The sequence below is a fragment of the Lepisma saccharinum genome, chromosome 18 (genome assembly GCF_977018435.1).
Source record: "Lepisma saccharinum chromosome 18, izLepSacc3.1, whole genome shotgun sequence".
NCBI classification, from domain to species: Eukaryota; Metazoa; Arthropoda; class Insecta; order Zygentoma; family Lepismatidae; genus Lepisma; species Lepisma saccharinum.
The window spans coordinates 7,752,187-7,769,563 of NC_139246.1; the positions used below are offsets into that span (position 1 = coordinate 7,752,187).

The window sequence follows — 17,377 nt, forward strand, 5'->3', positions numbered from 1 at the left end:
TATAGCTCCCCAATAGTGGAGAACAACACAGATTAACAAAACGTTGGGGCTTTTTTTGGTGGATAGTACATACAGGGTGGAGCATTTTCGACTACACAGTTTGAGGTTTGCAACACTGGAAATCAAATGCATTGGGAGGGTGGTTTCCTCCCCCCTCGTGTACACTGTGATTTTGGATTTCAGCAGAAATGGAGCGTTGGCCTCTACAGCAACGTATATTTTGTGTGAAGCAGTTTGTGTTGACGAAGTCAATTGTAGCAGTGCAGCGTGCATTCTGTAGGGAGTATGGTGATCAACAATGTTGTGGACGAGTTCCTAACAGGAAAACAATCAATGAATGGTGGAAACAATGGCGTGAAGTTGGAAGTGTTCAAAATAAACTGCATGGGAGAAAAAGAACAGTCAGAACACCAGAGAACATGGGTCATGCGTAGCTTTCAAGACCGTCTTGCACAATATGTTGCCTGCCAGGGACGTCATTTGAAAGATGTCATTTTCAAGAAACAATTGTGTGCAAATTGTTCATGTATACATTTTCTGTAATCCAAAGGTGCGATGTTTGTTCTAGAAATGAAAAATGAAAGTAAATGTAATCAGCAAATCATCTGTCTTCATTATAAAATAGGTAGTCGAAAATGCTCCACCCTGTATATTTAATAAGATACTATGCTGGACTGTAAATTGAGCCCTTGTCATCATTTTGACCCTTTTCAGCAACCATTATTCATTTTACTTTTCTTTTTACGTGTCCTTTCACAAAAAAATATATATCTCAGACAAACCCCCAATTAATCTTGATTAATTTAACACATCACCCTTAACCAGGTAGCTTCTGGTAGAAAATCAGAATTAATATACAGATATATCAGACATGAGAAATATTATTCCCAATGAAAGTGTAAGTGCCTCTTTCCTCTAGAATATTTTGAAGTTTTAAATTATCTTGCAGTGCATGAATTATAAAGCGATTGGCATCAACAACTCACGCCAATCACATGGAACTGATATACTATTAAAGTGAATTTGTGACAATTTTTTCCTCAGAAGCTAGTTGGAATATGTGACAAAATCCAAAGAAATGAAACAAATTGTTTACTAATCTTCTTAGCCTTTTCCTCCTTTTTTTAAAAATAAATGTTGGATATTTTTTTGGCAAAATAATATCAGTGCTCTACATTATGCAGTTTATGCAGCTCTGTATGTTAGTAGTGAGGGTTAAGGTGAGGGGGGGGCAGTTCCCTGCACTATGCTAAACCTTATATACAAAGGGAAATATACTGTCTTTGCCCCCCCCCCCCTCCAGGGTTTTGGAATGGAGAAGTGCATCCTACCGTTGGATGAAGAATGATTGATGTTTGAACATCAGTAATTGATCAGAGGGGGTGTGTGGTGAGCATTTGTTGCCAGTGTGAGTGCAACCCTGGCTGCACCAAATAGTCATGACAAATTATTTTGATTTTTGTTATTGAGCATCTCTTTTCTGTTACTTTTGGCTAGTCGCAGTAATGAGGATGAGTGATGTGATGAAATTCATGAATGGACAGTCACAAAGAACACCACTCAGGCTGGGATTCAATCCTGGGACCCCTGGCATCATAGCATGGTGTCTAACCGCTTTGCCACAGAGCAGATGAGAATTGTGGTTGTGTGAGTGCACTGATATGAGAATTGTCAAATAACATTTCATTAATTAGTTTCCTAAGTAGCATCACACAGTATAGTGTGAATACTTCTGAACTCCAGGAAGGCAGTCATCTGGAATAAGGAAGAAGGGTCACTTTAATAGGAATTATATAATAGGAACGCTTATTCATGGATGGCCTCTCACACCAGAACTACAATTCCAGATACTGCTACCCTCCATACAGACCTTGCTCCGTCCCACTTCCACTGATTTGACCCATTGAAGGAGTTCTGGGTCAGAAAAGGTTCAGAAATGATGGACGTGCTACAGTAGTTCAGGAAGGGTGCACCTCACCATAACCTTCAGTACTCCTGACCTAGCTGCATTACCAACTAGAATTATCTTGAGATTTCAATGAGTTGATTTTATTGAGTGCATCGTGGATTTTTCTTTATGTTCAAATTATATTTAATATTTGCCCAATCCTCATATGTTTGAAACCATGAACTTGGATGTTGAGTCAGTCCAAAATTATTCTTCTTTGTGAATAAAGCTAGAAATAATGTTTCAACAAATACCTTAAATAATAAGTTTTGTCAGTATTGATGCAGTGCTTAGGATATTTCCATACACGTTTAAAAACACTTAATGACTTACTCATTTTTTAAATTTTCCTCTTTGCTGTATATTTTGATTTTTGCCCCCAACATTCATATTTGAAAAAAAAATTCATTGCATTTCATTAATTTGTAAATAAAATTAAAATGCTTTATTGCATATTTGTCATGTGCTGTTCCTTTGTGCATATGTAAGTCTTTTCCCATTGTTACTTGTTAACTATATTGTCAAATGTTTTCTTCAGACTTCAAATTTAATTTCTTTGTTAGCTTCTGCACCAATGCTTTCGTCAGCTGGAGAAGTTACGTCTAAAAAATAATTATTTCCTGTGATGACACTTAATTTAAAAAAAAACTAAATATGCTGACCAAGGCAGTAATTTATTTTATTAAAAACATAAACTAAAACGTAACGTTTCAACCTTCTAGCAAGGTCTTCATCAGACTCTGTATCAAGAACAAAAGTAACAAGATACACAAAAAGGCAATATATATACACAAACATTACTCCCTCCAGACTATTAGAAAGTTGTTAGGGACTTTGTAGCAGGTGGCTTTCACTTTCCAACTGTCCTTTCACCTAAAAAGCTAAACATAATTACTTTCATACTTTTGTGTATCTTGTTACTTTTGTACTTGATACAGAGTCTGATGAAGACCTTGCTAGAAGGTTGAAACGTTACGTTTTAGTTTATGTTTTTAATAAAATAAATTACTGCCTTGGTCAGCATATTTAGTTTTTCATAATCATGGAAACAAGGCTTAATGGTGTTTTAATTTTAAACATTCATAATAATTGTAGTTGTACCCTTCCACTACTGGTGTCATAAGTGGTTGGTGGTAAATAATTGAAAATATGAGGTTAAGGCTGGCGGTTGTTTTGTAGATGGAGAGAAGAGGGATATGGATGTTGGAAGTGAAGACGTGAACATTCACTATGCAGCAAAACGTCATTGGACATTCATTGCTGTTGCTTCCAAAGGCACCAGTCGTGTTATTAACAGGATGTTAATAACCTACCATTGTTGTTTTGGTACGCAGGCTTGCCAGTAAGTTCTGGTAAACTGCTGGTGGGATTTGTTTCCATTCTTCATGTAGCATGGTGAATAGTTGATGAGTGTTTGTTGGCAGTGTGTGTGTGGCACGCAACCGACACTCCACATCATCCGTAAGATGTTCGATTGGGTTCAAGTCGGGAGTTTGGGTAGGCCAATTCAGCAGTGCCACCTGATTTTCTTCAAACCACAACTATATTGACCTTAGATATATCACTAAATAATAAATACCAGTTTTGGCATGTACTTACTTTGTTCTCTTGCTTTCACCACATCAAGTTGCTTCCTCAGGAGATAGGACAAGAATAGTCAAGATTTAAGGCATGGGAAGTTAAGGTTAAAAGGTAAAAAAATACTAAGATACAGTACAGTGGCCTGTTACTCCTTCATACTCCATGTCTGGCTGACAGCTGGCTGTTCTATCCAATATGGCTGCCTGGCTGACAGGAAGTAAAGATGGCTCCACTTCCTGTTGTTTATTGTGATGTTATTGTCTAGATTCCACATAGAAATACTGCACTTTTTATCAGCAGTTTTTTCTAATAATATTTGCCATCCTTTATCTAATGGGCTTTTGCTTACTTAACCTTAACTTACCTTCCCATGTCTTATATCTTGACTATTCTTGTCCCATCTCCTGATGAAGCCACAAGGTGTGGTGAAAGCTAGAGAACGAAGTAAGTACATGCCGAAACTGATCTTTATTACTTAGTAAATTGGCCTTGCTGTGTGGGTAGGAACATTTTCGTGTCGGTACAGAAAAGGGCCCTTTCCTAACTGTTTGCACAGTGTCGGAAGTATGTTATTGTGTACAAGTCTTGATACATGCCAGAGTTCATCGATTAAAACTAAAGAACCCAAGTCCAAAGCAGGAAAAACAGCCAAAGACCATTACCTGGCCAACACTAAATTTCACTGTCAACACAACACACTTTGGCAAATGCCGTGCACCAGGCATCCACCAGGTCTACACATGTCCATCTGACTGCAATATCACGTGCATTGACGTCATACTGGGCAAGTTCACTTGGGTGTCCAGTGACTTTTGGCTACATAGTGAACATGTATTTTAATAATGTTTAACAAAATTTGTTTCATATAGGAAATGTTACAACCAAAATATATAGTGTTCCAAAGTATGTTAATGATCTATTATCTTTTGACTGGCTGAATTGCAGTTTTCTGTTCTTTTGTTTTCCAGGTCCTGTGTGTCAGAGGCTGGTGAAGAATTAAGTGAAGGTATGTACATTTTATTTTTCACACACGCAAGCAACTCTCTTCAACTGTGTCAAACTCGCAATGTTATAATTTGTTTTAAATAAACGCCATCGCACATGTCTCTTGAAGGCCAAGGCTTGACAAGTGACGTGTGGTCAGGGTGGATAAAAATCATGATTTTTTTTTAATAAAATCATTTTTAATGATTTTTTATTTAAATCTGATTTTTTTGTTTAAATCGATTTTTTAATTTTTTTTTAAAAAAAAGCAAATTAAAAATTGATTGGATGGTTTTGGGCACCACACACACATAGATATGTTTTTCATAAAAAAAAAATTTCTGGTAAATGACAGTGTAAAATATTTGAACGGTTTGATTAAAGCAAATAAATATTATAAATATATTTTTTCTGTTTCTGATAATGATGCTATATGAATTTACTATGAAAATGTTTGTTGAGTGTGTTAATGAAACTAAAATAATTTCAGTAACTTTTCTTCTAGTGAAAATATAACATTCGGGATGTACTATGTAATTGTAACTTAAAATATTTTTATATTCTTTGTAACTGAATTTGGGCAATTTTTTTAATGATAATTTGTAAAATATCAGCTGCCATGTTTATTTACAGTTTAATGATAATGACACTATTTACTGTCTAACATTATTAGTATTTTGTATATTCTACACAAATTATTTGCTATTTTTGCCTATAAAGATTATTGAATTTTAAATCAAGATAAATTTAAGGGTGTTTGCAGTTTACACATTACATTTCCTTTCGTATGAGCTTCACCTCATCAGTACATATATTTTGTTTCCTCTCTCTTCCTTTCTTAGAGCCTAATAAACAGTGCTCGAAATATTGTCTTAAAAGCTAGGCGCCAGCTCTGAAAATCAGGTGCCAGGAAACCGCCTACTAGCAATTGTCATACTACAGTATGTTTCAATAGTCGCGCAATCCAAACTTTGAAAATGTATATCATGAAAATCATAAGAGATATTTACACCGAGTTTTCTGCACTAAACAACTCCTGTAGGCCATCACTGGGTTCATCAATTTATGTTAGCATTTATCTAAATAAAAGCAATTACATTATTTTAAAAAAACATTGTTAATTTGCTGAAAACATCTGGGAACTGATTTCAACAATAAATACCAACTCTTAAACAATTTGTGGGATCCTTTGTTGGTATTTGACTGGTTGTAAAACAGTTGCTTTGTGAGGTAGGGCACAAGTAGGGCATTTTTATTGGAAAACCTATTGCACATGTGTGTAAGAATGAGTAGTGAAATACTCTTCAACAATGCACATGCGCTGCTCCAATGAATATGCCATGCTGAATCAACCAGGCACTGTAGTGGCGAAGCGTGAACGAAGAGAATTCAATGGAACCAGGGGTAGCCTAGGATTCTCTCAAGAGTCCAATTTCGGCACAAAATCTTGATTTACGATTTTTTAATGTAAATGTATAGCCAATACTTAGAAATCTTGCATGCGACTGTTGGCAATATTTTGACCTGCTAGTGTTGCCATATAAATGTCCCAAAAATGGCACTTTCACTCAACCCATAAAATGGCCAGTCAAAAATTCATCAAATGTTGCACATGACCAATATTTATTTTTTTATTCAGAGTTTCAGATAGTCTTATTTGGCCATTTTACACTGAAACAACATAAAGTACAAACAGAGATGATAAAACATAAAAAACAATAACAAGATGGGATAGATTGTCGCAAATGACAGACACATGGCATCAGTCATCAAATGTCTAATTATGACCCTTCGATAATTTCTTACATATTTTTCTTACTCAGAAGTTCATTTCTGGAAAAAATTGAATGCTGCTTTCCGCCAGTTATTAATTTATATAATTTTCTGTACGGAGTGAACTGATAATTTTTAGCATTGAAAAATATCTCAATGTATGAGGCTTTATAATGCAGGAAACCCGGTGTAAATATCTCTTACAGTTTTCATGATATACATTTCCAAAGTTTGGGTTGTGCGATTTTTGAAAAACACTGTATAAGATGCTGAGCATCACGGTATTCAAAACATCGCTAAATCATTTGAGAAAGCAGGAAATGGGGTGTTGGGGGACAAAGGGTAAGAAATTTTTATGGACTCTATGGAATGTTCACAATGTTGATTAAAAAAAAATCATTTACTAACTTATGCTGCACTGCAATTTGAACTTAGAATCATCAAAATTTCGTACATATTACAGCAAAAGATCAGTCGCCAGCCTGAAATTTTTGTCGACCTGGCGACAGGGATTTTTCGAGCCCTGCTAATAAACATCATTAAATGATTATGAGTTTGGTTTGAGTTCGTGTTTTAAGTCCACTTTATGCACAGTAAGGCTAATCGGGACTGGACCTACAGTTTAAAGTGGGATCCGAACCACTTGTGCCTCCACCGGGTATCGAACCCGGGATCCCTTGATTACAAGGCAATGACGCTACCACTGCACCATGGGGGAGGCCCTTAAATGATTACGAGGTTAATGTACTTTCACCAAAAGTGATTCTCATATTTATAAAAATCCTTATGTTTATTATTCTATAAATTATTTCTTCAAGTGATTGAAATCAGTTATTTTATTTTTTATTTTTCTTGATTTAAATTTCAATTTATCAACCTGATTTAAATCAACGCACTTTGCGTATGGTCAATACATTTTGTACTCTTATCCACCTTTCAACACCAGTGTCTTACCAGGGGCAGCTCAAGATAAAATTTTCACTTGGGTGAGATGGTATACAGTGTGTTTCAAAAGTCACACAACCCAAACTTTGAAAATTTATATCATGAAAACTGTAAGAGATATTTACACCAGGTTTCTGCATTATAAATCCTCATTCATTCAGATATTTTTTAATGCTTAACATTATCGGTTTAATCCATACAGAAAATTAGAAAATAATTGGTGGAAGGCAGTGCACCATGTGCCTCCACTGGGTATCAAACCTGGACCCCTTGATTATAAGGCAACAACGTAATGACCAGTTATAAAGTTGATGTTTAAACACATGAAAAACATTGCACCATATGAGGTACATTCACCACACTACCAGGCAAATTCAGGTTCCTTTTTCTTAAGCTTATGTGTACGGCTAATGCTCAATAGTTCTGCTTTAAGTTTCACTCATAATCCACATCTAGAAAATGTGATTACCACGTAATCACCGTTTTAGTATTTACAGTATGTGATCTTTCCCACCTTGTAACCCACATCTGGCACATAATTTTAATTTTACCCTTTGAGAACTTAAATTACACAGACAGTCTTCCGTGCATCGGGACACAAATCAATAGCACAGTTTCAATACAATTAGAGTATAGCGAAACCACAAGCAAGAGAGCTTACACAGAACCACTTGTTCTGTGCATCATACTGAGGAGTGGCAAATCGGAACAGGTTTGTTTATGGCCCAAGATGAACGGGTGTAGGTCTGGCCAAATGTGGTTCTGTTTGTGTTCGCTCTATATGTATGTGAAAGGTGTAGGTCATTTCAGTGGTTGGTTACAAGTGACTCATTAGTCCATGTGTGAAGTGCACATGAGCAGGAGTAGAAGGTTGTAGCAATGCAATGTTGCTGAAAGTAAACAGAAGGGATATAATGGCTCCCTTCCATGCGTGGTACAGGTGTGACGGAATTGTGAAACAACAATGGATTATCAGTTGGAAAGATGTGTGTGCTTGCTGTTGTGAAGCGTTACACGTGAAAAGGCCACTGAAGAACCATTCACCCACCAATCATACTCAGCAGAGGACCATGCAGAAAGTGACGATTCCTGGTCCCCCAAGAGTTACATCAGATAGCCATCCAAGAAAACCCACAGAGACAACAGAAAATTGGCCCAATCATTCACCACTGTTTGTGCTTGGAAACAATTCACAAGGCCCATGTATGCACCCTTCAACTGCCGCAAATTAAAGAATGGAAAACAAACTGCAAGCACGGCCTGACAAGGGAGTTGGTGGTGACTGAATGAGACATTATATCCATAACGTACCGTAATATCGATGTAAAGGGTTGTTTTGACTTCGTCTGCCACCACACGGATAGCTGGCAATTCGTCAAGTTGCCCATAGTGCAAAGGTGAATGACAGATCTTCCAGAAGAACATCATGGCACCTGTTTTTTGTAATTACAACATACCACCTGTGTATGGACAGGACACACATTTGCATTCACATGGATTATGCTCCAAGTCATATCTCCTCCTCTTTTTCTTCATTGATTTGTGGGCTGCATCTCTCAGCTCTTTTGCACCCAATTCATGTAGTCTAGGCCTGTCACACCAGTTGACCTGTTCTAATCAAATAATTTCAATTCTTTTCTCACAGGAGGTGTGGAATTTTGAGTTTAATTACTTCTTAGTACAGGGTGACAATTAATGAACTATATGAAATAAAACGGAAATTAGTGACAAACCACGTAGTTCACAAACTATATTGCACATGTAAACGGCACTACAGACATTCGGATTTAGGTTACGACATGTTCGATATGTCTGCCATCTCTGGCGATGATGTGGGGCAGACAAACAGCAAAATTCTGCATGACCCGCTGAAGTGTCGAAACATTGATGCTGTCGATGACCTCCTGAATGGCAGTTTTCAGCTCAGCAATGGTTTTGGGGTTATTTCTGTACACCTTGGCCTTAACATAGCCCCCTTCCAGTGGCCTCTGGGTACCCAAGAGCCAGAATGCAGTCCCCAAAATACTCCTCCAGGACATTTTCACTTGCAAATGGCCGACATCAACACGTTGCGTGTGCATACACATACGAATTCCCTTCATGCCCTGTGGCCAGCCACGCAGTTTGGACGTCATCACGCGAACCGTTCAGAAATTATGACTGTTTTATTTCATATAGTTCATTAATTGTCACCCTGTACATTCTTATCTATAACTCTGACAAAATTGTATAGATTCTCATGAAAAGCATTAATATTACAAATGCAGTGAAGTGTTCTGAGTTTGTGACATGTCATGATACAGTTGCGGATAATTTCCCTGTTGAAATATGTAATGTTAAGTATAACAAACTTTTTTTTTTTTTTGCAAGACACGAATGTGTACAAGGATACAGGGCAATAAAATTAAAACATCTGCCACACATGTTTCATCAAGGTAATTCTTGTATCAATAATTAAAAAGGAAGATGGTACTTAATAATATTGTTATTTTAAGTAGTGTGTCTTTACATTCTGTTTACCTAAAATTTGTACTAAGCGAATGTTTATGTATGAAGCATAAATTCATCTGTTTATGATCAAACCAATAAAACATTCACATATTTTGCCTGTAGAGCTATTTGTGAATTTGCACTGTTAGTTGTTATATTCTGTTCAATTATCTGAAATTATCAAGATTTTCATTGTGGAGGACAGTAATAAGTCTAGAACATAATCATTATTGCAATTTGATACTTGTAACTACATGGATTTGTGTGTAATTGAATCCTACATTTACTCTCTCTAAGGTAGAATGATTTTCGTGCAAACTATACAAACCACAGTAAACTGTCCAGTAACCTGAATTTTAAACTTACAATTTTCTCTACCTTTATCGATTTTTTTGCATTGAAGTGTTTTGTAAGAACCAGGTTGAGTCAAAAAGTTTGTTCGCTTTTTTACGTGGGAAACAGTGAAGCCGGAGAAATAGCCTGGAAAGCCAAGCGAGCACTTCACAGTGGGCATGTGACATGCATATCACCTGGTACACTTCGCAACATCTTATTTGACCGCCCCGAAAGAATTCTAAGTCCCGAAATCGTAAACTTAGCAACATTGCACTTCAGCTCCAGGTGAGAGTAACCAACTTTGAGTAGGTCCTTCCACTAAACGAAAAATGCTGCTGTGATAGGTTTTCAATTTAACACTTTCCATATATAAACAGCTATTATAATACACAATCAAACAGAAATAATAAATTGGAAAAATAACCTTTAAGGATATTTACGATTCTGCTTGCTCGACTTGAAATTTTGGGGGTTTGAAACACTGAATAGAGTTTTTCTCCACCTGGAGGAAACTGCCATCACGTTTGTGCAGAAAGAAGCAAATTTGTGAGGGGTTTATGCGACATTTTATTTACAATACCTTGCATAATATCGAACAGTTCTCAAAAACATATATTTTACACGACTTGTCGAGAAAATGTGCTTGAAACACAGGAAGGTGGTAGTCTTCATAAACGTCAACATGTTTTTAAGGGTTTAACGTCATTAAGTTAACGTAGAGCTGTTGGTTAGGCGCAGCTATCCTTGTTTTTCATCAAGCGTGAAAGGTCGCGGGTTCAAATCCCACCCTCTCCTCTTTCTTTTTTTGTTTGCTGAACAGATACCGTTGATATTAGAATATTTAAAAAAATGAATTCGATGCACACTTGAGGGACGTCCCTGCTACGCATATTTCCCCTTAGAAGTTTAACATTTCCAGGATTTAAGTTAAATCTTTTCTTTTTAGTTATTGTTCATATGTTGTATTAACACACACATCATGATTAATTCACAAATCACATATATGTATTCAGGACGCAAAATGTAATGTTATTTAAATTATGTATTGTTTGTTCTTCACTGACACCTAAAATATTGATTATTTGATTTCGATATACTAAAAAAAGATATACAGTGATGTAGTGCAGTACTGTAACGAAGGAGAGCGTTTAATGAGTTCAAATTGCTAAGATTGGTAATTTTATGTCCGTTCCTTCGTAATGACTGTTGTCAATCCCCTCACCACAGTCTTACCATGCGTCTAAAACTAATAGTAAATCACTAATTAACATAAATAAATTGTTATTGCGACGAAGGCCGATTCGATAAGAAACTACTAATAAGTATTTATATAGTGAGTGACAAACAAAAAATTCAAAACCTCATAATGATCGTTAATTCCTCACGGCTTTGTATCTAAAACGTTTGTCTTCTTTGAATAGAAAGTACTAGAATCAGATATAACAAACTTTCCCCACTAACTTTGCAATATTCGAAACCACCATTACAGACTTAGATCTATGTAACTTGATTCTGCGCATTCCACGTGGCATGTGACTTCCTCCTATCATCGAAACAACTTTTTCTTACTATTTCCTTTCCTCTCGTGAAATACAGAGACCAATGTTAACTTCTTAGCACGGTGGATAAACTTTACACCCAACGATATACTCCTGAAAAAAATCCTGCCTAGGTGGAGAATCGAACCTACGACCACCCTCGTAAGAATTAAGCACGCTACCTCTTCTCCATGTAGCTCATGTTAATTTGCTACCAGTTTGAAGAAACCAATTCACACATAATGTCATATCTATAATTTCCTCATGGCAATTTTCATGAGGAAACGAATTCAAATAAAATCGAGAAACGCTGAAAGGGAAAAATGATGAACATGTCTATTGGCATTTTGTCACATTTTGTAAATTGTGTAAAAATTCAGTGTTTTGAACAAGCAGTCGATTAGTTACGAAGTATTTTGTTGTTTGTTTAAAGTAGGAACAGGAGAGTGAAAAGGAGTCATTTGAACCAGACCCTCTTGACTAGAAACTTCAGCTTTTTTCCAAAGACTGTATGAATAAAGAGAGGAACGTATGAAATATAAAATATGTGTGAAATTAAAACAATGGAAACCTTGAAAGATAATACTAACGAACTTCAAACTATGAAAAACATATTTTCGTGGTGGAAAACTCCAAGTCATTTTCGAAATATGAACTTGATGTTTTTCTTTATTATGAAGTGGACATACAATCCCTCAGCAAGAAAATTTTAAGTAAGCTACCTCCAACTTCTTCAATGGTCATAATTTCTAATTAGAGTCCGGAAGTTGATGAAAAATCAACTTTTTTTTCTGACCCTTAAAAACAATGCTAAACCTGATATCATGACCGTTTCCCTTCAGTTAGAGCGGGAAAACATTTTCTATTTTACATTTTTTTTTTTGCATTTTTCGGCCTTTTTTGGCTTTTAGTTTATTTGTCAGTATTTTTAACAGTTTTTATTGCATTTTTACTTATTTTTGAGGTTTATTTTTCTCCTCCCCTGTTGTTTCGTGCATTTTAAATGCATTTACTAGTAAAACTAACATATTTAGATTTCTTGACATGGTCCTTTTAGCAAATTCACCATGAATCGAAAATACGGTCAGTGGAAAAGCATAATATTATTCTTAACTGAAATGTTTGGCAATGGATTAAAATACTTTGTGTGAAGATCTACTTTGAGGTTCTTTTTCTGGACACTATTATCGCTTTAATCTGTAGTTTTAAAGTAAAATTAGTCACAATATTAAATGCAATTACACTCTGGTATACGCGAAGCAGAACTGTATTTTCTGATGCTTGCCGACTACAGTATGACAGAAGGCCCACTCTGAAAGGAGATGAATTGGTTGATTTGGTGTTTTAAGTCAACTTTATGCATAGTAAGGCTAATCGGGACTGGACCTACAGTTTAAAGTGGAATCCGAACCGAGTGCATAAAATAACGTGAACCATGTGGTGTAGGGTAATCGTTTGCTTATGGAATGCAAGGTCATGGGTTCAAACTTCTTTGCAAAATCTTTTTTCAGGAAGTAAACGGCTTTGGATGAGAATGCTTATCTACGTTTCTTGGACATTTCCGTTGATATTTATGTGATTTATGTCCAGCATTTCCGGATGCAGAAAGTTGACATGTAAGTTCTTAATATGTGTTAACTTATAACAGCTGAATGAAAGGAAAAGTATTTCCTAAAATCCTGCCAATCACTGAAAGATTAAAAACATTAGTAGAAGCATTACTTGAGGCATGCACAGTAGCGACGATTATGGAGTGCGGAGGGGCAGATGACCCAGCACTATGCTAAACATTATCTACCAAGGGAAAGAAACTGTCCTTGCCCTCCCCCCTCCCCCCACCTTGCCTCATCAGTTTTGGAACCCAATCGCCGCCACTGAGCATGCATCGCATAAATATTTACAGTAATATCATATAATCTTATAATACGTTATTAGAACACTTCGTACTCGGTAGATAAAAAGGAAAAAAATAATAAGGAAAGGGTGGGATTTGAACCTATGATGTTTCGATCTTGACGAAAACAGAAAAAAACGAAAGTGCTGTCATCTAACCAACTACTCCAGGAGATTGCTAACAGAAAGCTCTGTATAACACGTTAACCTCAGTTGAAGCAACATTGTGCCGGAGTTTCGAACCATTTTTCGCCAAGAACCAAGGAAAAGACGCACTTTGCATAATCGTTTGGTGTTGTGCAAGGTATCTTTACTAAACATTTCGCATAAAAGCATCATAAATTTGCCTTCTTGCATTCAAATGTGACCGCAATTCTTTCCAGGTGGATGAGAACCTGTTCAGTGTTTCACAATGCACATACATTTTCCTATTTTCAAATTCAGAACGAAGAATCTTGAAATATTTTCAACATTCGTATTTCTACTTGACATTTTTTTTGTCTACTCATATATTTTATTACTGCTTTAGGGTATCTTTACTTTATAGAATGTGAAAGAATGAAAAAAAATTACAAGAGAGTTTTCATTCAGGAAGAAGAAATGTTGCAAAGTTGGCTACTCTTAGTTGGCTCTGAAGCGCTGTGCTGCCAAATTTACGAATTCCGGACTTTGAAATTTTTCAGGGCGGTCAAATAAGATGTTGCGAAGTGTACATACATTCACACAAGCACAACACATTTCGTCAAGGCACAGTGCAATTATGGTGGTTCCGTCATGGAGGTTGACAAACTGGCCATGTGGATCTTGTTACGACATTATTGAAAAAAAGGGGTAAAAGCTGATAGCGTTGAGAGATAAATTTGTTGTGGTGGAAGGTGAGGGCACAGTGAATATTAGAACAGCACAGAAGTATGTGGTTCACCTCTGTGGACATGAATGTGGAAGACAAGCCCCGATGTGGGAGCATGGATGCAGATGCACTATTACAACACACAATAGCTGATGCAAGCGTCAGTACACGGCAACTGGCACGACAGGTTGTATCATCCCAAAGAACCGTGGTTCCCTCTCTTCACCAAATGGGCTTTGTATCTCGAAGGCCTCATCTTTTTCCTCACGAGTTGACACCACAACAGACTGAATGACGAGTCTCCATCTGTCAACAATTGCTTCAAAATCCATGGGACAAGAGGTTTTGGTGTCGAATTGTCACAGGTGACGAAAAGTGGATCTTTCTACGATATTCTACCGGTGGTAAGCAGTGGTTGCAGCCATGGCATGAAGGAATTCTACTTGTTCAAAGGGGATGGTTTGAAAAGAAGGTCATGTTGTGAATATGGCATCATATCGATGGTTCAGTGTTCATGCAAACTTGTACCAGATGGTCTTGCTGTGGATGGAAATCTTTACATTGTAAAATTGCAACGGGCCCATGATGCTATGCTCCAGAAGTACCCAGCATTGATGTGTTGAAAGAGTACCGGACACAAATTGTTACCCAGAAACTGCAGGACTTGAAGGGAATTGAAGTGTTGCCTCATCCCCCATACAGCCCTGATCTTGCACCATCCGATTACCATTTGTTTCACTCTTGCACATTTCCTGCTAGGATGGCAGTTAGATATATTGGTGCTGGGGAAACAGGGATGCACGAGTTTTTGGCCTCGAAACCAGCCGAATGGTATCGTCGTGGGATCTTGGCTCTCACTAAACATTGGCAGAAGACCATTCAACAGAATGGCCTATACTTTGCCTTGTGTCTCCAGTCTCGAGGCCCATGTGCAAAAATGAACAAACTTTTGATTCACCCTGGTATTTGAATTTCATACTCTAAATCAACAAAATGAGTTTCTTCTTCATAAAATCATTTTGTTTCTGCAAGATATACATATTATATGGTAATTTTTACTAAAATGTTCACTGTAATATTTTGTTTATTGTTCAAACTGGACACATTTTGATAACATCTTAAGCTACTCGCAGTTGTGTGGGTAATACACACTGTTGTTTGTCTCCACCTGTCACCTTGTGATTTTTATTTTATTGCTGTTTATCATTGTGCACATTTTACAGTTACAATTACAATACATTTGGTCATATATACTGTACAGATATCATCAAAGGCATTCATATTATCACTATCATAACATTCTTTACAGTAACTTCTGTTTCAAATCTGGACATAAATAAAGCTATGTATTTTTTTACTATTTTTTGATGGCGATGAACCAATATGAATTTTTTTGCTGATAGTGATAAAAAGTTTACTGATAACTTATATTATACAGATCCAATATAAAATTGCAACATTCATTGAAGAACACAAATTATTCATTCACATCTTTACACGAATGGTTGATTCACATCTTTACATGAATGCAGTGGCGTGGCGTGGATTTTTAAAAGTGTTACCGGTTATCAGTAGGACATTTAAGGGAGACTTGGGTGCCTACCCACCTCATCCCCCCCCAATGTCTTCCAAGTAGTTCATATAATATTAATCTGGTACGTATGCAATTCAATACTAGATTTTGATAAAGTTATTAATCAGAAAAAAAAATGTTGACATAAGGACTAAAGTGAAATCGCAAACATTGGTTGTTGACACAATAATACGTAATTTGATACTTACAGAAACATCGAAGGCTACTTATAGAGCAGATCAATCCGACTTTGAAAATAGTTATATGATGCTGGGATCCCGGGTTCGAAACCTAGCTTGGGCATGGGCGTTTGTGATGTCTATTCATCAATTTAATCATATCATCACTCATCCCCATCTTCGCAAATTAGCCAAAAGTGGCACAAGCGAAGCAAAATCAATCAAATCAAATCAAAAAACTTCTATGATGCTGTCATAAAGAGAAGTTTTTCATTTGAATTTGAATTTTTGGGTGCGTCATGGTCATGGTCCATGTTATCCACATCTGAATTCGACACGTTTTTTTTTTTCACCCGAAAATAGAGTACATGGCCAACAAAAGAGTTTAGAAAACTGCACACATCCACATAACCACGGATAGTCGTTATACCACGAAACATTGAAATGTCGGTCATATCCAGCAGACGACTTGGTTTTTAAATCGTTCAAAATAGGCTTTGGCCTCCCTTTCGCCACAATTTCGATGTTTTCTGCAAAATAACGAACCGAAAGATTGCTTCAAAATATCTTCTATCGCACGATTACACACACTGTCCAGATAGGATGAACCCGCCACCTCGGAACTCGGAGCAAGCTTCATAAATTAATTGACAATGCCCGAAAACAACATAAAGACGAAAGACACCAGTCACAAAACTCCCACTGCACAGTCCCTCCCACAAACCGTTGTTTACTTTTGTAACACGTGAAGCACCCTCCTTGCCCCCTCCCCTCTCAGCATCGGCCCTTCCCCAATATTTCCTTCGGAACCTGCAAGAAGTCCAGTTCTACTAATGTTGCCATCTTAGTTCTTTTGAAACCAGATTTGCCCAAATCGCGAAACATTTTCGTTTCAAATAAGACGTATGTAGAGTAGATGTAGTCTTCATCTGTTTCCTAACTACTCCCACTCCCATGTTTCGCTAAATCCACTGAAATCTCATTTCTGACACCACTACTATTTCGTATATTTTACGTCCTTTGCTACCTTTAAGGCTTTCACTTTATAGGATAATCGTGACGATGACGATGCGTGGTGAATTACTGAAATAAAATTATTATTTCTTTGTGTATGTAATTATTAATTTTTATAACTATGTAAGTAAAATAATAACAACGAACATTGAAATAACCATTTCTTGCTGAGGATTCGAACCTGCGACACCTGACACTTCAGAGCGTGCTAAGATAACAATCGTAAAAATATGCTTGTAAGTATTGTTTTCACCCAAAAACAGTTCTACCACC

General features: G+C 36.7%; 1 protein-coding gene across 3 annotated transcripts in view; it reads left to right on the forward strand.

Annotated features, from left to right (window-relative positions):
* Nucleotides 1–17,377, forward strand: part of slgA (proline dehydrogenase slgA) — a 181,687-nt gene that overhangs the window by 69,932 nt on the left and 94,378 nt on the right. For all 3 annotated transcript variants that reach the window (XM_083140096.1, XM_083140098.1, XM_083140097.1), the window contains exon 3: nt 4,498–4,535. In XM_083140096.1, the coding sequence (XP_082996222.1) occupies nt 4,498–4,535 (38 nt within the window). The remainder of the gene's footprint in view (nt 1–4,497; nt 4,536–17,377) is intronic.